The 23178-nt window shown below is 34.3% G+C and overlaps 1 protein-coding gene across 1 annotated transcript in view; it reads left to right on the top strand.

Annotated features, from left to right (window-relative positions):
• The window catches only part of ERC2 (ELKS/RAB6-interacting/CAST family member 2), a 527385-nt gene that overhangs the window by 405382 nt on the left and 98825 nt on the right, over window positions 1-23178 (top strand). Inside the window, exon 16 of the mRNA XM_049826970.1 lies at window positions 4257-4322. Within this exon, the coding sequence (XP_049682927.1) occupies window positions 4257-4283 (27 nt within the window). The 3' untranslated portion in view covers window positions 4284-4322. The remainder of the gene's footprint in view (window positions 1-4256; window positions 4323-23178) is intronic.

The following is a 23178-nucleotide window of genomic DNA, read 5'->3' as shown; positions in this document are numbered from 1 at the left end:
ATCAAAAATTACTTGATTATAGTTTATTGTTTGAAAGAGCCATAATTAATGATTCTGTAGGATACACACTGATATGAAAGACTAAGCATACTTCTGGAAGCCTCTGATCCAATATTAATAGATGATAAGCCATAACTGCAGCTTTTATTTTGCTTCACAGTGTGTCAAGAATGCAAAAATAGGTAATGAACTTCATTTGTCTCAGAATATCAGTGAAGAATTCTGTATTCTCTTACATTATTTGTTTGCATTGAGGCACCAAACCTTAGCTTCTTGATAGAATAGTTTATTCATAAAAACAATGAAAACTACAATCCTTAGTCTTAACATGCTTTTTTATCCAGTGCTTTTGGGTAGTTTTTTCTACCCATACAGAAAAGATCTGTAAAACCTATAACTTTAAGTTAGGTTTTACACCATTAAGTATCCACTCCTCAAAATGTAACAAGCAGCAGAATGACAAGGATAGTTGAGTCCTATTTCATAACTTTGACTGAATGCACTGGAAGGAGGTAGTGCAGGCTTGAAAACAACCTGTCTGCTTAATGGGAATAGTAAGCGATCAATGAGTTCTTTTAATATTCCTTTAAGATCTTGCATCTGTATGTTATGGCTTCTGTTAAATTAAAAAGTGAAAGCACATATCATGATGTTATGGTTCTTTGGTTTAATCCTATTTTTTTAATGAAAAAGAGTGTCGGCATTCTCTGATATCTGTAGGAATTTTACTTTTCTCCTCAACTGTCATCAAGCACCAAGTATTTTTAGGTCAGTGTGTTACCTAGCATCAATATATGACATAATTAACTAACCAGAAACGTATTAGGTAATAAAGCACACAGTTATGAAATATTGGGCTTTTTTGATAGGGATGCTAACTGAGCAAGCTCTGCTTAGGTTAGTGCAAGTCTATTTATCTTCTATAAATAATTAGTGTGTGGAATTGAAAATGAGATACGAACAGATTTTCTAGGTTAGGTATATATCAAGTCACAATACTGTATAGATACAGGTTTTTAAAACAAGACACTATGTTGAGACTGGTTTTGAGGTTGTTCTTACTATTAAAAATTTCAAATCCAGTGAGGGTTTGTTTTTTAATTCAGTTGTCTGTAAAAACAGATCACTGTGTTAGTTAATTTTTTATGAACTTGTTAAGCACTAGAATTGGAAAATATGTAATAAGATGTGTACAGAATAAGATCATGGCACAGACATTCTCATTAAAACAGATGTGAGGGAAAAAGATGAAAGAGGATTTTTAATGATTGTAGATGTTGAAGGAGAAGTGGACCATGGTCGTAATCTGGACCTGACCACTCAATAATTTCTTCATTAAATCTGTAAATTTTCTGAATTATTTTGAATACAGTTAGCCATATCTTTTAGAAAGTGTCTAAGTCTTGATATAAAAATCTTCGAGTCATCCAGAACTGATGTGCTATTGAAAAATATGTACCATATTTGCAGTGCAATTACATCCTACAATCTCTATCTAGCTTTTTTTCTGCTAAAGCTGTCTCCTTTTCTGTAAGTGTTAGTTAATAGTGATCAAACAATCTTTTAATATTTCCTGAGTGACCAGGTTGAGTCTCTTTTGTTTCTCACTGCCAAGTTTATTTTTCAATAATTTTGTAGCTGTTTCCTGATCTGGTTACAGTCTTTCAAATATTCACAAGAGTATGACATGAGCACCAGATGTGTAATTCTATTATTGGTCTTATGCTACTGCATTGAGATACAGCAAACTTTTTGATTTTTATTTCTCTGCCTGTATTTGTCCTTGTAAATTCAACATTGTATTGCATGTTCACTTCTACCATGATCTGTAAATCCTTTTTTGATATCGATTTCAGATGCTGTCCCCTGTCCTCTATGTTCGCCCTGTACATTTTCAAATGATGACAGTGTATACATTATTTCAGTTATATGTGTATGCAGCTGATAACATTTATTGGTTAATCCCAAATATGTTCACTTTTCCAAGCAGTCTTTGTTAGGCTTTTTGTTCAGATCATGGGAATACAAAACAAGTTTGGGATGAGATGTATCTGCAGGTCCCCTTCCTTCTCCAGCAACATTCATTGTATATAGAGCTAATTTTGCTGACACTGTGTCTTGTGGCACATCATCAAATGCCTTACAGAAATCTCAGCATATTATTTCAAAACACTTACCTTATCAAAAAGAGTCTCTGTGCAATTGAAAAAGATAGAAAGTTATTCCAACAGGACTAGTACTCAATAAAGCGATGTTGATTGACATTAACTGAGCTCCAGCTTTTAATTTATTGCTTATTGTATATGAGGATCAGTGTCAAACTATATAGCATGTAATTTCACATAATACTCTTTAAAAATATTTGACAATATTTGATTTTTCAACTCTTCTAGAATTCCGCCAAAAAGACATCACGCAAATATTTGAAGTAAAAATGAACGTCTGCCTGTTTGAAGAATTACAATACACCAAACAGCAAAACAGCTGTATGTAGTTAGGAGGAGTCATTTGGAAATGTACTGAGTTGCCCATGTTGTTGATTTTTGCTGTTTTTAAAGATATCACCAAAGATTAACCTAATGCCTTCTGTTAGTGAAATAGGATCAAACTACCCAGTGGAAAAGAAATCCTTCAGTCTTTCTTCAACTTTTACTCTGGCAAAACTCTTGTCAACTTCAAAGTCAGTTCAATTAGCGTTAGTAGGCCTGAGTAACAGTAGCTGCTGTAGAATTCAGAGGGAAGGACTTGCATTTTCAGTGAGGTGAATGGAGCTCATTGGAAGTTTTACAGAATCTGTCCCTTTGTTTCAAAAATAAATAAGAATATTCAGGCCTTACCATGCCTTTGCTTTGTGGTGTAGTTGTGCAGACCTTATAACTAAGACGTGTTCCAAGTTAACTGTAAAAAATTTACCCACATTTCTTCTGTGTTAAATGATAGCTAAGTTTATAGTGGACTGTCAGATTTCTTTACTTAATTCAGCAACATGCAAGACATCTATCTTAACATCTGGTTTTTAATAACAGTTGACATCTGGGAGCTCTTTTTTATTCCAAGAATGGACTAGGAACAGTAGTGATACTGGCAGTGTATATTTTCAGGCTAAAATTCCTGTCCATTTCAATCATAATTAATTACCATTCATTTTATTTAGGTTTTAGATTTAATTAAGTGCCAGCAATATGTTACACCAGCTAACTTTCAAAGTTTTGAAACTATAGAATGTAATTTTTTTACGTTTCTAAAATACTAATGGGTGAATTTTAAGGATATCTAAAATTATATTTTATTTGATTTTGAAATGCTGAGTTAAATGAAAAGCATTGTGTTGTGCACCTCTATGTTCTAGAAGCAGAGTATTGCGCCAGAATTTGGTACAGTAGAACTATATATACATATGTGCATACACACCGTGTGTGCATAGATGAAGAATCATTATAAAAAAATGTTATCTTCAGTAAATGTATCCAAGGAAGAACATTTCACTCTGCTGGTTTAGTTTATGGGGTTTTATTTTGTTCTTTTTAACTTCAAGTTTGTAAAAAATGTAAAGAAAGACCTTCTGCTTTCAGCATATCTACAGTAAAAGAATCCCTTTAAAAACAAATTCATGAAATTGTTATGATTTTTTATATTTACCATTAATGTTATCTATCATTAAAACTCTAAATAAATGAGTAATAGTAATGGTTCAAAAATGGAAAAAAAGATAGAAACTGTCTAACAGTATTCAACAATTTGCAGGGTTTAAGGATTGCTTAAAAGATAGATTTAATTGATAGCATGTTAGAAAAGTGTACTGCACTAATGATGGATTTTTTTGATTCTTCAGCAGTTTTTATCTTTTAACCTGACAGAATGTAAGACAATTTGATTACAGTAATTATTTTGCTTACTTGTAAGGTTTCATCTGTTTCTGCTGTCAATGTTGGTTTGAATTGTGTGCAGTTAAAAAATAGATAATCTTTTAATATTTAATCTTATAATCTACTTCCTACACACTGTTTTAACTGGGTGGGGAAAATGTTTATGTCACTATTGTTGGGGTTTTTTTGTTGCTATAGATGCAGATTTTTGTATATGTAACACAAACTTGTTCAGTTGTCTTTGCTGGCTTACATTAAAAAAAAAAAAAAAAAAAATGTTTTTAACAGCCAAGAAAATTGTATTTTATGTGCACCAAAGTAACTAACCTTTTCTTCTTTCATTCCAATGCTAACATCTTCTCTGTGCATCTCCTAATGTCTGGCACACAGGATGACGAGGAGGGTATATGGGCATAGCCGTTCCTATAAACCAAAGTTCCAGTTTTGTTTTGAGGGGTGAGAAACTCTCTTTTCTATCTCTCTCAAGTTTCAGTCTAATTTTTATTGTTTTACTTTAAACTGCATGGAACTGTGTGTTTCTTGACAAGTGTGTTTGTGAACCCTGTAAAAAATGTTTTTTCATATGTAATGTACAATGAGAAACTATGTCTAATGGTTTAATGATCTAATGATTTAATTTATTTTATAGCCTATTATGGCTAAAGGTGTCGGTAGGTACAAAACTTTAAAAGGAGTGTGTTTCTATCTGTTTGTATCTCTCTAAACAATTTCCTTTTTTCAGTAGATAAGAATTTCTTTCAACTACTATTAATCTGCTATATCACCATGAAAATCCCTGTAAGAAAACTGTAGTATCTCTGCAGAACGAGTATGAAAGTTTGATAGTTAACAAAATTTGCTACAGATAAGCATACAATTTTACTGGAATAGCATTTATAATATGCATGTAAAAAATGAGACTACCTATTAAGCTAAAACGTTTTAGTGAAATTGTAAAATAAGTAGCAGATGCTTAATAAGGGAAGTGTAATCTGTCTATGCAATACATGCTTTTTGCCTGAAATAATCTGATGGACTAACATCCATGCAGTGATTTGGTTGTGACATTTAAGAGCACAAAGTACAGCTTATTTTGTTTAAGACTCTTTCAATTATAAGTAAATATTATATTGTCACTGTATGTCAGTTATTGATCAATGCATATCCACTTTTTTGGTGCTTGCCTTTGAAGCTGTAGGTAATTTGTAGCTCATGATCACTGTGGTCTCAACATTGCTAAGACCATCAGGCCTGGTGGTTTGCTTGTAGAAAATGTTGCTCGTGTCACTACGTCTTACTGGAACAATTCTATTTACTACAGTGGGACTGTTCAGAGGAGCAAAATCTACTCACATAAGTAAAGATGAATGTGTTATTAAAGCTGCCATACTTTACTCTATATTGCTTTGGCCCCTGTCACCCCAGCTTGAAGACTGATTTGTTTTGTTTCCAGTAGCGTTATAAGCCATGTTACAAGTCAGTCGTTCCATTTGACAGGAATAAAGTCTCCAAAATAATTTTTGTTCTTATATACTTACTTTTTAGAATACCAGTGAGATCAATATTAGTGCTATCCATAATTAATAATTTGTATTTTGTTTTTAAAAAAAATTTAAACTGTTGAAGCCTTCTATCACAGAGAAGTTTAAGATTCAACACTTGTAAAATAAAAATGGGCACTGTGATACCATTAACATTTAAAAGAAAGCAACCTTGGTTTATCAGAGTATAGCTATAAACCTTTTTGGTTTTATGCTTTCTGATTCAATTTTAAATGTCATGCTTGTATAGGTCATATGGGTAGATAACCTCTGTGTTTATGGACACACATGTTGCATGTGGTAACAGTAGGAAAGGATGTGACTCATTTTCTAAATTTTTTTAGTTACACTTTCTTCTTTCCTGAAAATAAGCAGATTAAAAAAATCTGGAATTGTTCTTTTTCACATAAAAATATAAAAAAGGTTTATGGGTTCTCTTAGAGTTGTGTTTTAAGTAATTAGCATGTTCTGTTAACTGCAGCTGCATGATATTTTAATAGCAGTTTATGATGTTATTTAAAAGTAATGTAATTTTCAGCTGTTTGTCAGCATCATTCTTCTGGTTTGGGTGTGGAGAGCAGACCTTTGTTTATTTTCCAGGCCCATATATATTTCCAGTTTAAAAACAGACATTCCTCTCTGACTCTTTTGTTCAAATGCCAGCATAATTTATCTGGTATCGTTATATACCAGACCCTTGACAAATTACTTGTTTGCTGTTTCTTTTCAAGTGGGGGAGCACTGCAAAGGTAGTATGACAAATAGCTGGTAGTAGGCATAGCCTGTCTTCCAGACTGAACTCATGAGTAGACCTGTCCTTGTAGGTAGAATACCCATGAGTCTAGTGGAATGGCTATCGTAAAGTGAAAATTCATGTCATAGACCTCCTTCCCTAGAGGAAAAAATTAATTTAGGTCCCAGACCTATAAACCTTTCTCAAAATACATCTGGTAATACTAAATTTCCTCATAATCACTGTTAAGAGCTGTAAGCATATCTTGCAAAAGAGATGCTTACAATCGACATACTTAGAAAAAATAATGGATAAATTTTTCTGATGTGCACCGACTTGAGAGCTAATAGCATGATTTGGCTGTGTGACCACAGGAGTTTGCAGTGTCCACTCATCTAGCTCAGCAGTGGGGGTTGCTCAGGTAGAACTGAGCTACGTAGCTCTTGTATTAAACCAGAGGAAAACTGGATTTAGTTCCAAGAAATGTTCTTGAAGAGTAAAAGTTATGACATAAATTACTTTTGCGGTCTTTAATCCTCCTTTCTGATGTTTGAGCAGAGCAGTAGTTAAAAATTACTTGATTGTAAGAGAACTCTATGGTACTTTCTGCCATATAGACTAAAGCCCTGAATCTGTTAAGGAAATGAAAATTTTGGATAAATGGATTATTTGCGGTTTCTACTTACAATCAATACTAACAATCAAAAGGCTGATATGGTTGAATCTTGCAGACACCATCCTTGTAAAATACACATTTTCCACATTTGTTTGCTTTGTAAGAAGTCTGGACATAATAATTAGTTCTGTTATAACTTGCTGTATGATACTCCTTTTAGAATCCACTTTATGATGCTGTAGTTATGGATTGAAAGGAATAGTGCCTGCAATTTAGTTTTGGAACATTTTAATAATTTCTATTGCTATTTAAATAAGACACACAAGATTTGTCTTGGATGCATATGGCTGAAGGCTAAGTGAATTTAATAGCTCAAGTAGTTATTAACCAGGGTGAAATGAATTGTCTTGAATGTTGCATTACTATGGAAAAGTGGCATTGTTAACAAGAGTAGAGTATCCAAGTAAGTGATTACAATAAATCCATTTCTGTGCAAAGTTTTAAAGCTCTAGGCATAAACTCTTCACTACAGAGCACTTTGTCCTGTGTTTTTGACTGTGCCCATAAGAGGAGTCTGGATGCTCTTCTCACCAAGACAAGGTGATAAAACTCCCTGAACAATTGTTCACCACCAGGAATGATGGGTGCACAGTTCACTCCTGTTATCTTCATTGCACTGTGGCTGCAGGGTTAGGCAGGATGGCTCCACTCTTTTTGCATGATAGTAGTAAGAGTGCATTACCACTCTGTCACACTGGTGAACTTTAAGCAGCCTGTTGAAATAGATCTGGAGACTAGATAAATGGAATGGGAACGAGATGGAGATTTCACCTCCATGTAGGAAGGAGATGATTTCACTTTTTAGAGTGTAAGGACTCTTAAAAGAGCCCTTAATTCATGGGATTAGACATGGTTTTACCATTTTTCCTCTCTCACTTTCTCCTGATTTTCATAACAACTAGTATTGCTGAGGAAGATCAAATCTCTCAGTCAGCTGAATGTATATTAAAACACAGACTTAATACAGTTAAATTGGGTGTATATCTTCTTTAGAAAAGCTTTTCTGTATTTGTTTTTTTACTGCAGACTTCTATCAAAAGCTAATTGTGAACATGAGAAAGCCAAGAGACCCAAGGAGAATGAACATGAGGGATATATTTTATGTTGGAGAGGAAAACATAATTTTAGCAACAATTGAATTTTAAAAGTATTTGAACTGCTAGAATGTGGATTTCTAGAAATAAAATCTTTCACCTTACTTTTTTGCAGTTTGTATATTTGCCATAATTTTATTTATACAGTTTAAATTATATGAACTATGGATGCAGCAATTCCATTGCAACACACTTTTGTTTATGAATCAAAGCATATTAATGGCCTTTTAGAGTCTCAAAGACACATTTGTTCTGCTTTTAAAAAACTTGTATACAAAGTGTACAACGATTTTGAAAACTGACTATCAAGAGACCAAGGGAATCTTAATGTAATTTTTGTTACAGTAGTGTAAAACAAATGATATGCTTTTGAATTGGAGTTGATTTTTTCTTTAAGAGGATTTTTTTTCCCTACAAAACAAAAAGCCCCTGAGATACGAAAATGTTTGGCTTCTGAAATTGTTTTGTTTCAAGTCTAATTTTATCCTGATCGTATAGTCTTACTAACATTTTTTTAGGTATAATGCAGACAGTCTCATGCAATCAAAAGTTCTCCTGGGGCCATGAGGTAGTATTCTGCCTAAGTAAGGACAGTGCAGGCTGGGCCTCTAATTATGTTTAAAAAGTAGTAAGTTAAAAATCGGTGCAGTACTTTTAAACTTTACCACCTCAGTGCTCACATACTACACAAGAGTGACATGAAATGATGGTGTGAAATGTAGAGTGGCAGGATGAGAATGTGTTGTAAGGTTATAGAGAGCTAGTTACTCATTAAGGAACTTCAGGCGAGGTGTTCAGGGAAATCTCACTGGCCAGCAAATTTGGTAGCACATGTAGCTGCACTGGTTGGGGCCTGTTAGAAACAAGACCTCTTCCCCTCTCCTCACCCATACAAAGGAAAAAGAAAGAAAATCGGGAGGTGATGATAAGTTTTAAGAGTTAAGCCTGTATAGCAGTCTGTCATGGGTAACTGGAGCCATGTGATTCTCAGAAAATGTGACTCGTGGCACAGCTGAGGTGTGCAGGTAGAACACAAGTGCTTGTTTTTTCCTTTCCAGTTCCTAACCACTGAAGTGCAACAGACACTGGAAAAACAGTTAGGACTTTGCCACAAGTTGTCCATGTGTGTCTGTAATAGAAATCAACACAAAACCTGTTTGTACAGAATTTTGTTTGTACAGTACTGTAGACTTTATTCTTTGTCAGACATGAAGTAAATCAGATGTTTTAAAAGATGTTTAGGAGTGTTTGGACAAGTTTATTGTCTGTTATATCCTTAGAACAGGGTTACCTTCACACCTGAAACAAAGAGGGACAGAAGCTTGTGCCTGGCAGCAAACGGTGTCTAGTGTTGTTGCAACTAGAATCATAAAGCTAGTCAGCTAAATTTGGATTTAAGAGCAGAACATAAAGTCTGTAATTTTAAAATTTTGCCTTAGTAGACACTGTGGAGGCATTCTTCAGGGGGCATCAGTGTCATTCAGTAAAAAAACCCTTCAAAGAAGAAACTGTCTACAGAGTGGGTGAAAGAAGAAAGCTTCTTAATTATTGCTCAGGCAAATATTCACTGTTCACTTCTAACTACTGGATGTGTTTTGTATGTTTGCAGGAAGGAGGAGAAGGCTGTTTTAAACCAAATGTGGTGCCTAGCTTTGTCTTTGTTGAGATGTGGTGAACAGTTCTCTTTCAAGATGTCCTTACTAATAGCAGTATAAAGCATAACGAAATTTGGTCGTGTTACTATATAAGGATATGTTTAAAGACATTAACTATTAGCTATTGTTCTGCTTTTTGTTTTCATAATTTCAAGTCAAGATTTTTGTAAATAATTTATTTTTCTTTATGTTTGGATATTCTGTTTAGCCTGTTTTGGAAAAAACATGTTAATTTTGAAATGAGTCTCAGCAGCATGCAAAGCAATGGAAAAATAAGGAGCATGACTGTATGCAGTGTTCATTTTAATTTTCTCATAGACTGTATGAATACTAGCTCTATGCTTAATTAGCTAAATGGGTGTTGCTACACTGACTGGAGCCCAAGGGCATTTTAGATTTGTGAATTTTTAGACATGATTGTTGTTTTACTGCAGCTTGGTTTTTACTAAACAAAAGGAGGAACCTCCCTAGGAATGTTTGGTTTGCAAAGTATGGACAGATTTGTGACTAGTCTTCATTCCTGTTAAAATATTTTTATTCATAATGGACGATGGTTATAGTTTTTATTTTAATTGGGAAATAATATATTAGTTAAAAAGTTATCTTTCTTTTTTTCTTAAAGATGTCATTACTACTGCTACTATTTTTGGGTATTACTTGTCTACCACAGAGACAGAGGGTTTTCATTAAAAGAACATAGGAATTTATTTAGCTGTATGTATTTGGCTATTTTTTATTGATTATGCACTAGAAATACATGAATCGCTTGACAAATGCAAAACTTTTTCTGTGTTTCCTATGGAATGGAAGATGTGTAAAGAAGATCTGCATTGTTCTTTTGAAAAAAACAACCAACAAACCAAAATTCTTAACTTTCTGTTACAACACTGCAACAGCCAAATACATTAGAGTTAAGGTCAGAAGTTGAAACCCTGGGCCCACTGAAGTCAATGAGTGTCTTATTATTTATTTCAGCACTGTTGAGTTTTCACTCAGAGCAGTTTCTGTCTTTTGATTTGTTCTTAGTCTTAGTAGAAAAACATCTGTGCACATGCATATATGTATTCTCAAAAAGATTTGTACAAACTAGATGTCTTTTACTTTACTCCAAGAGGCATTTATCTTATCTTATCCTTGGTATTTATGAGACACCAAATCACCCTCATGTCTAGCTGTAGAACTTTATTATATAAATTGAATAGTTTTTTGTCTGTCACTTGTATTTTAGGTGGGTGAGTCAGGCCATTCTGCCTGAACTTTGGCCTCAGCTTCTTCACTGCAGGTGCAGGAGGTGTGCAAACAGTCAGAAAATGTAGCTGATGAACTGAACTTCAAAGCTTTTGATGTAGTCAGCCTAAAGACAACAATCACAGGGCCTACAATCATCAGTCGTGCTCTTTTATAATCTTCCATAGTAAAAATAAATAACATACTAGAGCAATTTTTAACACTGTAGAAAGTGAGAAAAGGCAGTATGTATTTTCACGGCAAAACTTTGTTTCAAACTGTGGTAGTTGCTGTAAACAGGAGTTAGATAATCACTGACTTCACACCAAAAGAAGTAATCAAATAATCTAGATATAGCTTAATATCTGAAGCTAAGCTGACATTCTGAAAAAAGTAGAAAAAATGTGCTTTAAAGAGATGAATTCAATGATGAATTGCATTTTGTTGGATTGCACTTCTACACATATTCATGTGAATATGTGAAATGACTATTATTTGTCTTCAAAATAGTTTCAAGCAGTTGTTTGTGAATATTAGAGTATGTGAATATGGGACTGGCAGCACAGCATTCCTCTTGGAAGGTCTTGGTTTGTTTGGAAGCAGGAGCACCACCTGACTTAAGCACCTAATCAAAGGTCATATGACCTAAACTTTTGAATGTCAGATTTCACAATTGAATACTAAAATATGAAAAAACTAGCCAATTTTGAATAAACATGAGATTTATATAAATTGCTCTGGGAAGTTTATGAAAAATACAAGAGAAAATGTTCAGTAGAGAACAGAAAATAATACCTAATAAAAGTTATCTAGTATCTATTTTTAATATAAATAAACATACTTATTCTGTTAGTTTTATACTGCTATAATGATGGGGTTGTTTTTTTAAAAAAAAAAAAGAAAAAAAAAAGAAAGAAAACCTCCCTGTGCTGACCTACTTAACATCACTGAAATGCCAGTTGTCATTGCATATGTCTCTTGATTTCCTCAAGGAAAAGCTTTGATAGGTGATGACTGCTATCATAGATATGCAGTCTTACCAGCCACAAGGCCTGGAGCCAGTTTTGAGGCACATCCCTGTCTCTTATGCTTCATGTTATTCTGGCAGTGGTTTCCAATGCAGATTTTCAGATCACACACGTGCAATTTTTGAAGCACTTCATCTGGGTGTGGTGGCTAGAGCTCCCTCAGAAGGGAATGAGGTGTACATGCAAAGAAACAAATTTAAAAAAGGGTATTTGGCTGTTTCAGCAGATGTATATTGCTTGCATAGCCATTCCCTTTTTCTGCCAAAGAAAAGGAGTTTGGCAGGATGGGATTGTCTTGAGTTTGAGCCTTGAATCAGTGGCTGAAACGTGGTAATTTACAAATAATTCTACAACAAAGAGTATGATACAGAAATCTAGGAAAAATATTTATTCATGTGATTTAATTAAGTTCAGTATCAAACATCTTGGGAATGTTGCTTTGACAACATTAAGCTATTTGTATGCTTGTGCTCTAGTAGCAAATATTAATGTAACAGATTAGAAATAGTTAAGAATACCTGTTAGTATTCCTCATTTTGCTATACTGTCCCACTCTAATTAGGCATCCATTTTGTCATCAATATTCTCATTTGTTCAGAAAAACTATTAGTTAGCACTATTGTGCTAACTGCCCATTTCAAGAGATCACTAGGCAAAGAGCAACTTTAGTTGTTGTGACGGAATATCCCTGCATATCACAAATGGCGGAGCCTTGCTGCTTCGTTCTGCTTAAGTGTTGATCTTTGCTTTATGGACAGTTCACCAGTGAAAATGTTTACAGGTCTGTTTTCCAGAAAAGCAGTGATGATTTCACTGGTTCCCTCCTGGAGCCTTTCAGATCATCTGGCTGGCCAGAACATGAGCTCTTCTTCAGCCTGGCTCTGAGTTCTACCAAAGTGAGCCAAGCTAGCTAAACAGTTCATGTACTAGTTTTATTTTGAACCAGATCTTTTTGACTAAAATGAGCAAGCTACTCACTTGAACAGTGTTACTGGAAGATTTGAAGAAGTAATAGTCTTAGAAGGGAGAGGGACAAGTAGCTAGAATGTCTTTCAAGAGCATATCTGGATGTGGATGAGCATATATGTCCACAGCCTTAGGCCATGGGCAGAGCACTCTACAAACAGCTGTGCCAGTTGATGATGTTATTACCATCCACCCTTATGTGCTCATTATTATTTTTCTGCTAGAGGTTGCTACCCTCCCAGATCTATCAACAGAAGAAATCAATCCCATATCAACTTCAAGCAAACTGAGTCGGGTTAGCTTAAATAGTGATGAATACCCATTCATCAGTCAAGCCTGTTTATCGTTGCCTACTGTGGATTAAAGAGCACTCTGACATTTCTGACTTTCTGTTGGAAACTGTGTGGTAACATCTAGCTGATGGTTAGTGAAGAGCAGCTAGTGGCAGTAACATCTTCAAGTGGAAAAGCTTGGTCTGGAAGAGAATTATGTCTGTAAGTTAAAAACAAAAAGACCCGTACTGAAATCACTTTATCTTCAAAGGCTCTTGCACCAATTAGGTAATCAGGTTATTAAAATAATTTAAATTAAACCAGTGCAGTTTTCTCATTTACCTAATCAGAATCAGAACCTCTTTGTTCGTTCTGCAGATAGACATATTTTTACCAGATGCAAGCATGGAGATGAGTAATAAATGATATTTTCCATTTTATATAGGAGCTATAATTTTAGATAGTAAATCTGTGTTAAATTCTAGGAAAACCAGTTCTTAAAACTGTTTTTTGTTTGGGTTTTTTTCATAGCTCTTGCAATAAGTCTTTGCTGGGCCAATTATATCAATAATATGATTAATTTTGTCACACATGGCTCTAGGACCTTGAAATGCATTAGGTGATAAATCTCAAATAAAGCTGAAAGCTTTGCTCTTTGTAGCAGATCTTAAAGTCTGTCTACGAGCATTTACGAATGACTACTGTTCCCTAATGTGGCTGAGGCCTAAATCTTTATTTGTTGGAGCCATCAAAGCAGCACAGTACAGTCACATTCTTTGTGTAGTGTTTTACATCTGTTGACCTGGCTCCTGCATGTAAGCTTTTCATGAGGATTCATTTTAGTTCTAAGAATATGGATAGGGTCAAATGTAAACGCTGAGGTAAGATTTAATGACTTAGGAATTCTGTTAGCTAGGATGATTTTGATTATGGCAGTTAGAGGCTTTAGGTCTGATTTACATGGGTTCTATACCCCTATAGGAATTTATACCTGTGTAAGTAATAACAGATCCTAACATTTTGATTGAATTAAGTTGTGTTCAAGCCTTTTGGGTAGAAAGTGCTCTGAGATTGCCTTTACATTTTTTTAATGTAATTGAGTATTATATACTACCTGCATTAATTGTGGAGGGAAAAAAAAGGATAAAGGTGAAATGCTTTACTCGTTTAGAAAACGTTTTTATAATAGTTCCTGATCCAATGTTGGACTTGCCTTCAATTTCATGCTACTGAAAGAATTTTTTACCAAGTGTCTAAATTTTCTTTCCTGCCTTACTCTATGCTGTAGTTATGATTTAAATCTGTGGCTAGATTTAATGAAAACTCCTTATCCACCCTATTTAACTTATCCTCAATTATACTCTGTCTGAGGTGACAAAATGGTTGAGAAATTTTACATAGATCCTGCAGCACTCATTTGTAAAATATTTATGGATTGTAGGTCATCCTTTTAAAAACTTATAAAACTTCTTGAAATCTGTTTGCTGGTTGTCTTCCAGATTTCTTTACCAAACCAGATACAGCTTTTATTCCATCTTTTACACAACTGTGGTCATTCATCTTCTAGGAGATTTTTTTTCTTCATTTGTAAATTTGCTTAATTTCTAAAGTCAGCAGCAGAAATTTTAATAAGAAATTGTCTTATTGTTAACTGTTTTATAATTGAAATTAACTATTTCACAATTGCAGTGTTGCAAATCAATCTACATTGAGGCTTGTAATGTATTTCCAGTGTGAAACTAATAGATGGAAAAATATTTAGAACTTGAATTGCCATTCATTTTAGGAAAAATGATAAATACTCAAAAAATACATGCTAGTAGTAGTAGCTTTAGGATTGAATCTGTCAACCAAAAAAAATTTGCAAGAGAGAGAAGGGCTTATTCTCAGAGAGATAATGCTTTTTTACTTGTTTAATAAATTCTCTAATTTTTAATTAGAATAAGTGAAGGCTACTTGTTTAAATATTGCAGTGTCTTAGAGTACCTTGTCTTTTGGTTTTCTAGGAAAGACAGGTCTTACTATGAAAACTACTAAAGCTGTATGGTAATCCTCCACAGATACAGTCTTATTGCTTGAAGAAAGTTTGGGAAAGTTTTATCTGGAAATGGTCCTTCAATGTAAGAATCGGAAGAAAAATACCCTTTCTCTCCCTCTTGAGAGCAGTGTAGCTTCTAAAAATGTATTATAAGACAAGCTGAGTGAGAGCCCTGCCTTACTTAAAGAAAAAAGATACTCTACAGAGAAAAAAAGTGAGCTCTCTAGCTATATTTAACTGCTGTTAGCACCAGGACAAAATGAATACTGTCAACTGTGCTTTTACCAATGCACTCTGTTTTTCCTTGAGGATTGATAGGTTTAAATGTACTGATCATCTCCTTGACTCTGTCTGTCAAACTTTGATCTGATGTTGAAGTGTTCAAAAGCTGCATGTGTTGCAGTATTTCAGCAAACTTGATCTTACAGGTTTAACTTCAATATTGTTTCCATTTTGAAGTCTGTCATATGGGTGTACCACAAAGACTGTTTGGTTTTAGCCCTGATGTCTTGGGTGGTGGTATGCAGCAAGTAACAGAATACTTGGAATAAAGAAAAATCCTGAAATGAATCCCTCCAGCTATGGGCCAGTTGAGAGCTAGAGAGACAGGATGTAAAGTAAAACCAGTATCTCCCTTTGATCAAAGGAGAGATTCCGCACCACCACCCAGCAGGTGATTAACACCTAAGTACATTCTCCCCTAAATGGGCTGATTGGACAAAGCTAAGTAGTTGCTCAGCACCCATAAAGCAAACTTCAGTTAATAAACTGACGTTAGAAATATTTCAAATGTTGTCTTTGTGCATTCAGATCCACAAAGTTACATGATCTGATGTGCGTAAGTTGCTACTAAATTGTCTTAGAATATGAAATTCTCTAAAGGAAGAATTACTAAGTACCTTCTGAAACTGCATTTTTATTTTCAGAAAACAAGCTCTTTCCACCAGTAAATTGATACATATTTTCCAGTTGTGTATGCTTTCTGTATTTGGAGAAATTCGTTAATAGTCGACTGCACTGTAAATTTTGAGTAGGGTGAAACAATAGTGTGGCGTAAAAGCCATTCAGAAGCAGACTTCACCAGCTGGAAGATCTGTAAGCCAGAGACTGGTTTTACTTCAAAAATAATGATAGTGGGCATTTCACTTTGCTTCTAGAAGTATACTACTGGGTTTAGAAATCTTTAATTTCTCATGGTTTAATCTAATTTTATTTATTACATGCCAAATACGTGTTTGTTGAAGAGGAAGGATGTAGCACATGAAGCCAAGCCACCACTGTCCTGAAGAATTTACAGTGCAGTAACACACTAATGTCAGTAAACTCTGTTGTTGTCCCATTGACTTTGAGGACAAAATTTCACGCCAGGACTTTTAAAATGGAGAATGTGTCAGCTATGCTGTTCTCATTTTCATGATTATGAATTGCTTTCCAGTACAAATCAGAATATAATGACCACAGTCTAATATAAAAGACCTCTGCTGTACTAGTATGATAGAAAAATCTCATCAGTGAGTGCTTTTTTAATAAGTAGCCTCACTTGGGATGTCTGATAGAACATAATTTTAAATATTTTTTTTTTTTTCAAAATTCATTGTAGCACAAATATTTTTATATGAAAGACAATCAAGCCATCTCTCTCACCAAGCAGAATCTGCCACGTATCATCATACAGGGTGATGTATTTCGGAAAATGGAAAGCAGGAAGCTAATTACTAAGCAAACTATTTTTTTTTTTTATCATTTTCTTATGTGAGATCACGTGTAGGTAACACATATGACACATATAGTTTTTGCTAGGATCCTGCTAACAATAATTAACTAAAGTATCCTGTTACCCAAGAACTCTATGTGCTTCTTAAGATCATGATTGAATTTTTGAAACAGACAAAGATGCATTGCCAGATTCTAAAAGAACATGAAATAGATAAATCTTAACCAAAAGAGATGCAAACATTCCAGAAATAAAGTGTGGATGTGGTGTTCTAGAAAATAAAGCCCCCAAATCTATAAAAGCTGTACTGGATATTGTCTTTGTTATAAGACTGCACTGTGGTTGCTATGAATTGTGTGCTTTGGTATTGATATTGTAATACAATTTTAGCAAGCTTCTGTGTAAGAAAAATATTGTTTATCAACCAGTCACTTTTCCTTAGATCAAAAAGCAGTAGTTGGAATATAAAACCCCCAAATCTGCAGGAGAGGTGTTTGACAAATTAATGTAATATAATAAGATGGAATAATACTGTTTTGAAATATTATGTACTTATTTTTTTCTATATTATTCCCACAAATGGTGGGCAGAGTGTGCAGAGTTTGCAAGAACCTAATATTCTCTTGGCAAATGTTTCAAAGATTAATGATCAGATAGTTCCAACACTGGTGTTTTTAAATGATGACAGATGAATAAAGGCTTTGTAGCAAGGAGAAAACGGGTGCTGAGATGCGGAACGATTTATTCTGTGTATTTTGAGGCTTTTTCAATAATAGAAAAGCCGCTTGCTTCTTCAGCGATGAGTTTTGTGTTTTATGTTTTTAGCTAAAGACACTGTCTTTTGTGACATACTGCTCAAAGCCCTGTCATGATATAGCTTAACAAAGCATCACCAAGTATCCTGACGTGCAATCCTGACTGCCAATCACTTGGTACCTAAGCAGATAGGCACTATCCCGAATGTCCTCGGGGTGAATTCTTGTTTGCATTTCCTTTACAAAAAGCCTGCGGTTGTTATTACACCTGCTGGTGTTCAGTGTCACTGACCTCTCACCTAATGTACAATCAGGTGCTCTTTTTTAACAGGCAGTCTGGCATTCAGCCCACTTAAATTAGGTTCATTTGTCATGTACTCCTATCTGCCAGCAAGCAAACTGGGGAAAAAGAGGTCAAAGTAGGGATTTTTCAAATGTAAATGTTTCCTGGAAGCTGCTGTTGAAACTTAGACATGTCATTCAAAATGCATGTTACTGCCTGCCTTCTTTCTTAGAAAACTAATTGTCTCTTACAAGTACTTGCTTTTCCGAAAGTCTTTGCAACAGTTTTGCATGAAGTTGTTGCATGCACATTTTTATTGCCAAATATTGTTGCAAGGCATAAATAAATCACTGGGCTATATTAAAAGCGTATTTTGCCCAGATGCTGCTTTGAAATACTGGATTAAAATGGAAAAAATTAGTTTTAAACCACTTACAGGAAGTGGGATCATGCAAAAGGCTGGTTTCATTTCCAAGTATCTTGTTGCAATCAGTGCTTTTGTATATGGGATGTGTACAAATTTATATTACAATATGATATTAAGTCTACATTTTAAAATTATTTCATTTTGTCCCCCTTTATGTTTTTGGGGGGGTTTTTTTGGCTAATTTGATCACAAGGGCCAATGTAGGAGTAACAGTCAGATGTAGATTCTGGTAGTAGGTGATGTTACTTCTTTTAAAACTTAGTGGTAATTAACTTCCTGAAGAATTTTGTGGATTCTGTCAAATTACTAAATATTTCAATGCCTGTGACAACAATACAATTTGTATAAGGCAGTGATCCTTGAATCAAGATTATCACAGCAGATACAGCTATCCCCAGTAACAGAGATGGAGCATGATGAGGTGGCAGGAAATACACTTTCTTCCCTGTAGAATAATAATTTATTTTTAGTTCTGCCATTCTTATAAAGGAAGTGAAACTTCATCAAATAACTATACAATTGTGCTTGGATCAAAAGTTAACAATATTGGCTTAATAATGTGTTGTCTTTTGCTTCTGCTTTTTCTTTTCCACTCTCAGTAATGAGGAGGGAAGGTGGTTTCAGGTTGGTGATATGTCAGTGAGAAGGAAGGGATTGGTTATGAAGTTGGGAGTTGGCTTTCTGAGACTGCAGATTGACAAAAAGAGATTTCTTCAAACCTGTGATTGTTGTATGTGATTGAGAGAGACAGACTTGCTGGCCAGTATGAATATTTTCAGGCAGGTGGAAGGAGGAAGGAGCTGAAGAACCTGGCTAGTTTTAGCACCAAGACGGGATGTAGTTTGTTTTGGTAAAATTGAACATCTGAGATGATAGAGTGAAAAGGTGAATGACCAAACAGGTTATTTGGGTTCTGTCCAATGAAAGTGGTAGGTAAATTGTATGCTGACTTAGCTTTAGGGATGGAAGTAGGATATGGGGAAAACAATAAAGGACCGAGAGATATAAAAATAGTCATTATTTCTTTACTCTCTTCAAGTTATTCTTTGATAGATCTTCACCACTTTTTTTGAGGTTCTTTTTGTTTCCATTTTCTCGTTTCCCTTTTCTTATGTCTCTACACCTTAATCTTTGGATAACCTCACCTGCAAACACAATTTATTTACTACGTCTTTGCTGATAGTTCATTATCTGCATTCCTACCCCAGATCCAACTAATTTTCTTCAAATTAAAATCATGGCTATTGCAACCCTCAGTTATCTAGTTATTAGTTTGAGGAAATACATCTAAAATAGATAATCTACTTTCACTTTTGTTTACTTGCTTTCATGATCATTCTATCATAATCTGACTTTTCTAATATTATTTATTAATTGATTTGTTTAGATTTCCCAAATAGCCAAACTACCATGATCTGTAGTTTACCTCTGCAGGCACATCAAATGAGCAGCACACAGCTGAAACCTCAAAGCAGGAAAGTGGAGAGAGGTGAGGTCTGGAACACAAAGGAAGACTAGGTTTTCTTTTTACCTTTGTTGTGCCTGTGATGTGCCAGAGCAGCTTCTGTTTTGATGACGTTTACTTTAGGCTATGAATATGAAAGGCCCTTTAGGAAATTGGCTTCCAGAATAGAATACAATTGTTTTATTCATCGCTAAAGGTAATAACTAACACATATAAAATGCCTGCTACTCTAGATAAGTCACTATATGATAGTTTTAATACAAAATAAACTGGCTGGGATTTAGTATGGGTGGAGATGTAGTATACACATCATCTTGCCAGCCCACAGAAGAATCTTCTGATGGCGTCTTTCCAGTGAGTTAGACAATGTATATTAGTTATGTTACTATAACAAAACTTAACCAAAACTATTTCAGTAGAAAGAAATAGTCATAACTGGCACAGTGAGTTAAATTATCTTCAATCATCTACAGCCCAGAGTACGGAAAAACAGAATGGTGTAGGTATAGTAGATATCAAGTGGACATATGAAAGAAATCCCACTCCTAGTGTAACAGGGATCTTACCTAGGTATTCAAAAGATTAATTCAACAGTCAAAGTCTTTAAACACCATCTTTCAAGACTTAAAATTCTTCTCCTACAATGGATTTATGTCTCTGCCAGGTGAATTCTATTAAGGAAGACATAATTCATGTCCTCAGTAGCTGAAGAACAGGTCAAATTTTAAGGAAAAAAACCCCAACAAACTATTAAACCAATCATAAGTGCTAGTATATGTTTCAGATGCTTTTATTTGCTTTTGTGAGCTAGCAACAGTGTATGAGCCCTGAGAAAACTTTTCTTCTTTCTTCATGTCTTTTTGTCAGTTCTTGAAAAAGCCCTACTCCCTTAGAAAAGTCTAAAACATTGTTCTTTTGTTCTCGAAAGCTAATGGAAACTACACTGGAAGAGATATTTTATCTGATTTTTCTTCTTGTCAGATATCTAGATTAAAGAAGGCATATAAGCAGGCCACATTTAGGTCTTCAATGTTTTTTGGGGTTTTTTAAATTATCCATTAGTGGATGGAGAATCCTGACTTATAAAATGAATTAGAAATATGTACATACAATGTAGTTAGATATAGGATATAAAATATAATAAAATATATAATGAGGTTAAAGATTCATTAGAAACTGCTGGTCTGAGATGGTGAACAAGTAATGACTTCATATTACATATTGTATTAAATATTAAATCATATATATCATATTACATTTCAATTTTGATTTGGGGAAAGCACTTTTTTTTTTTATTCTACAGTTCTTAGTATTTTCCGAATCTCTCTGATTAAGAAGACAATCAAAATAATTAAAGCAGAAAATTATGCGTGGTCAGTCACTTTTAAGGAAGTTTTCACTTTTATTACTTAATAAATTGTTATAGTAAAAAAAAAAAAGTTTTCAAGGTTAATAATACCATGTCTTCTGTTTTCCAGTTGGTGAAACATAGAACAGAGTCTTAAAGAATTGGAAAAGTCTTCCCAGAATTTCACAAATTCTAAATTGTTTTCAGGAGCTGAGGAGGAATCAGGAAATGTGTAGAAAGTTGTATGGAAGATAAAGTTAGTTACTGTTTCCCTCAGTATGGATGGATCATCATCAATGTTATGTTTTTGATTTAAAAGATCCAGGGGCTTGTCTGTCAGTCGTTGTCTTTGCTGGTCTATCCAGTCTACAAAGACAATTAAAGGCTGATAATTGGCAGAATCTTAAGTCCACTCCAAATACAGCTTATTCATAGGAATTCATCTTACTGTTCTCCCTCCAAACAAACAGATGCCTCATAATTTCTGTTTGTCTACTTTGCTGTAAAATATGAAGAAGAGATTTTAAAAAGAATCTGTTAATAAAGAGTGCACAGTATAAATTTACTCCTATGAAAATTAGGAATGACTCAAGACTTTGGGTGTGTGGCAGAATAAGAATTCTAGGTCCTTATTGCCAATTTCTAAGGCAACTGCTGAAGTCAATCTTAAACACTTGTTCTCACTTTAGCAATTTCTGGCAGAGACAATGTTGTATTGTATAGGACAGCTTGTATGAAATCCAAAACAGGACAAAAATTTGGAAACAATGGGAGAATTTGGCATTTGTTAATCTGTAGGGTGTGCACATAGTTTAAATAACTTTACAATGTGACATTTATGTGTGTTAGAGTCAATAATCAAAAGCTTTGCAGATTTAGGAGAAAGAATTCCATTTTAAAACAAAATTAACATGTCATAAAAAAATCTTAACATAAAACTGGAATGCAGTATGATATAGCACACCAAGGCTTACATTTCCAAATCCTTTTATGTACTCTTTTCTGAACACAAAGCCCAGTATGTACATGCGAACTGAAAAAATGTATCAAATGTAAGTCAAGCATCAACAGATTTTTGCACTTGGGTTGAGGTATATCAATTTCCCCAAATTACTGTGACTGAGTGCATTTACGTTTATTATCATTTTGTTTTACCAATTATCATTGACATCAATGAATCACATGCTTAGAGGTACCAAGAAATAATATATTCTTTAGGTCGCTGCATTTTTGTCATTTGAAAACTAGTAAATTTCCCTTTTCTTCTGATTTTCTTAGAATTGTACACTATTTACATTACTGTGGTGTAAGAGGTGTATCATGGTAAAGAATATGACCAAAATGCCAGTACACCATCAAAGAATTCCCAATGCTATAAAGAATGTGCGAGGGTTTGATTCACCAGATTTAAGCTTTCTTTATGTCAGGGCAGAAATCAGGTCTACCAGATTCCAGATCAGGTCTGTAGTGTTTTCCCCAGGGCTTACCACTTAGTAAAAAGAAGGCCTGTTGCGCAAAAGCCTTAAATGTATAAACTCAGCTATTTTGGTTTTGTGGTTAGGACAGTGCTGTTTATTGAGTTTCCAGGTAGGAATCTGGTAGGTTATCTAGCACTCAATAAATTACTGTATGGCCATTGAGCTGAAAAAAAAAATCAAGATGCTTACAGTGTCATGATTGGAAATTAGTCAACTAGTCAATCTGCTTATTTAAAACAATATTATAAAAATGACGAGATGGCTTCTGGCATCATTTCCTGGTTCTATAAGGGCATATTTTGATTTGCTATTCCTATTTACAATGACTTCAAAGAAAACTCATTAATTGCCTTGCCATACATGCTACATTTTGTTGGTTTATTTTTATGTTTGCAAGCACACTGTAAACCTGAAAAAGTAAATATATTGTGCTGATTAGATCAATGAGTTCCTAATTGGTTTAGCTTCTGAGTGCTTGGGAATTTGACATGCATTGAAACATAAATATGTCAGTGTTTGGGGTTGAAAGAATAAATGACATGACTCTCTGCTTAGTGAATAAGATATATTTTTTAATGTACTATTTTGTTATCCTGACATATTCAAGGAAGT

Source organism: Accipiter gentilis, chromosome 23, assembly GCF_929443795.1.
Source record: "Accipiter gentilis chromosome 23, bAccGen1.1, whole genome shotgun sequence".
Classification (NCBI taxonomy): Eukaryota; Metazoa; Chordata; class Aves; order Accipitriformes; family Accipitridae; genus Astur; species Astur gentilis.
Note: the sequence above shows the minus strand (reverse complement) of the source record. Positions and strands in the feature narration are given on the sequence as shown.